This window comes from Eutrigla gurnardus, assembly GCF_963514095.1.
Source record: "Eutrigla gurnardus genome assembly, chromosome: 21".
Taxonomy (NCBI): domain Eukaryota; kingdom Metazoa; phylum Chordata; class Actinopteri; order Perciformes; family Triglidae; genus Eutrigla; species Eutrigla gurnardus.
Window position 1 is genome coordinate 7,789,335 of NC_139932.1, and position 2,140 is coordinate 7,791,474.

A 2,140-nucleotide genomic window follows, 5' to 3' on the forward strand; every position below is an offset into this window, starting at 1 on the left:
TGGGTTTTTAGTTGTGTGTTGGCTTTTATGTAATTTACTGTTAACAAGATTTAGTGTGTAAAGGTTATTTTTGTAGGGTTAAAATTGTGTAACCTTTGTGTTTTGTAGTCAGACATGGGTCAATGAATGTTTGACATAAATTAGGGAGTAAGGTTTAGTGGTTCGTTTTTATTGGAGAGATTTAGCGGTGGTACTTTAATGATAGCCAATAGTGTCTGTGAGGGGAATGTGGGAGGGGTTAAGCTACGGGTTAATGTGGATAAAAGGTGCTGTTAGTGTAGCAGTTTCACATTATGTGAAGGTGCACGAGTGAAGTGAGTATATTTGCAGTGTTGATTTTTGTAATTTGTGAAGGATGTATTTTTGTATTGAGTGCAGTTTTGTCTGTGTGTAGTAATGTAATTACGATGTTGTTTCTTTGGAAGAAGAACGATGGCAGAACAGTCGCCCAGAAAGTTGCCGTTCATTGAGGAGGATGAGTAGTTGGCCTTTCGAGAGGCAGCAATGGCGGTTTGTGTAAGTATATTTATTTTGTTGGTTCTAGTGAGATGTTGAATGCGTATTTAAGCTCATTTTTTGTTTTTGCATTTTCAGGCGATATCTGGCGAGGAAGAATACTCCCGCGCCTATGTCAATAACAGGGTGTGTGAGACCACTCTGCAGGCGTGCCATATGATGGTGCGGCATGTGCGTAGACATGTTGCTTTGAAAAAGCAACAGAAGTGTCTGCAAAAAGAACTTGCCCGTGTTCATGAGAGCTGTAGAAAGCTGGGTCGGATGCGGGTGGCGGCAGAGTCAGTTGCTGCGCGGGTCACGGAGGAGCGCGACGCCGCCTTAAAGGAGGTTGCTGCTCTCAAAAGAATGTTACTTCCACGGAGTGTGGTGGAGTTGGGGGCCGAGGGGATTTCAGCCCTGTCTGATGATTGTAAGTGATTTAATGATTGTTAATAAATGTAATATTTAGATAAAGGTTTTTAATGTAAGTGGTTTAGTTGTTGGAATAATATGTTTCAGGATATAGTAGTCTAAGAAGTTTTTTTATAATTTAAAATTGTTAATATATATTACTTAGATGTGTGTACACTGGTGAGTTGTTTATTTTTGTGTGGTTTGGATTGGAAGGTTTTCCTTATTGTATGTATTTATTTTTGTGATATTGATTAAATGTTAATGTTTTGCAGATATCAGCGATCAAGAGCTGTTGATTGCAGGCAGCGGCTTGGAGGCGTCACTTTGTGACGGCGTGGGCGAGGGTCCAGAGGAGGACACCAAGATATTATCATGTGTGTCAGAGGGGGACGAGAAGGAGAAGGAGGTGGTTGAGGAGGAGGAGGTGGTTGATGACGACAGTGTGGTCCGCATGTTAGTATTTTAATTTGTGAAAGTTGTTATGTGCATTTTGGTGGTGGGTTTGTGGTTGTATTTTTTTTGTATTTATAGATGTGTTTGCAGTTGTTAAGTATATTTATTGCAGTGATGCGTCAGTCAATTTTGTAATTGATTGTAATTTATTAAACAGTGTGCTCTTGAATTAAGTTTGGTTTGTTTTGTGTTTGATGAAAGATGGGGATTAGAGAAAGGTTTTTAATATTTAAGGTGAATACATTTGTCATGATAGTGGAGTTGAGTTATGAGATATATTAGAATTAGAAAAGCGTAGTAAGAATGAGTAGAAGTAGTGGTTTATTGTATATATCAAAGAAGTTATGACCGTAGTAGGAGATTATATAAAAGAAATTAGGCAGAGGGTTTCTGTTGTAATTGGTGAATTAATCCATTACAAATAAGCAAATGGTATGTAGTTTATTTAAGTAGTTGCAGTATTTTGTAGTAATTAGTAAATTAAACAAGCAGTTATTGTTAGAGTGTTATGTCATATCGAGTTAGAGTAAGTCATTTGATGGACAGTTTAGTGTCTTTGGTAAAATAACTTGAAGCACATATGGTTTTTGAAATGTGTGGTACTGGATATTAATGTAAGAATTACTAAATGAAAGTTTGTGTAGGGTCAGTATAGTATTCTTGATAATTTTTGAGCTGTGTTGTAGAAGGTTTATTCAAATGTGTTGTTTTAATTTGTGAGTTGAGTTGAAGTTATTATGATAACAAATAAAATAATAATTTCAACAAATGAAGTGAG

General features: G+C 36.8%; 1 protein-coding gene across 1 annotated transcript; it reads left to right on the plus strand.

Moving 5' to 3' along the window:
• The first annotated feature begins 423 nt into the window (after nucleotides 1-423).
• On the plus strand, nucleotides 424-1,556 carry LOC311032077 (uncharacterized protein). The gene is made up of 3 exons (XM_084038688.1): nucleotides 424-516; nucleotides 595-925; nucleotides 1,182-1,556. The coding sequence occupies exons 1-3, from the start codon at nucleotides 505-507 to the stop codon at nucleotides 1,373-1,375; spliced, it is 537 nt and encodes a 178-aa protein (XP_083894814.1). The 5' UTR covers nucleotides 424-504; the 3' UTR covers nucleotides 1,376-1,556.
• The last annotated feature ends 584 nt before the right edge of the window (nucleotides 1,557-2,140 follow it).

Excerpts from the sequence above, each read along its gene's own strand:
- LOC311032077 (XM_084038688.1), top strand. Across the intron at positions 926-1,181 it reads TTCAGCCCTGTCTGATGATT|ATATCAGCGATCAAGAGCTG; the intron begins GTAAGTGATTTA and ends AATGTTTTGCAG.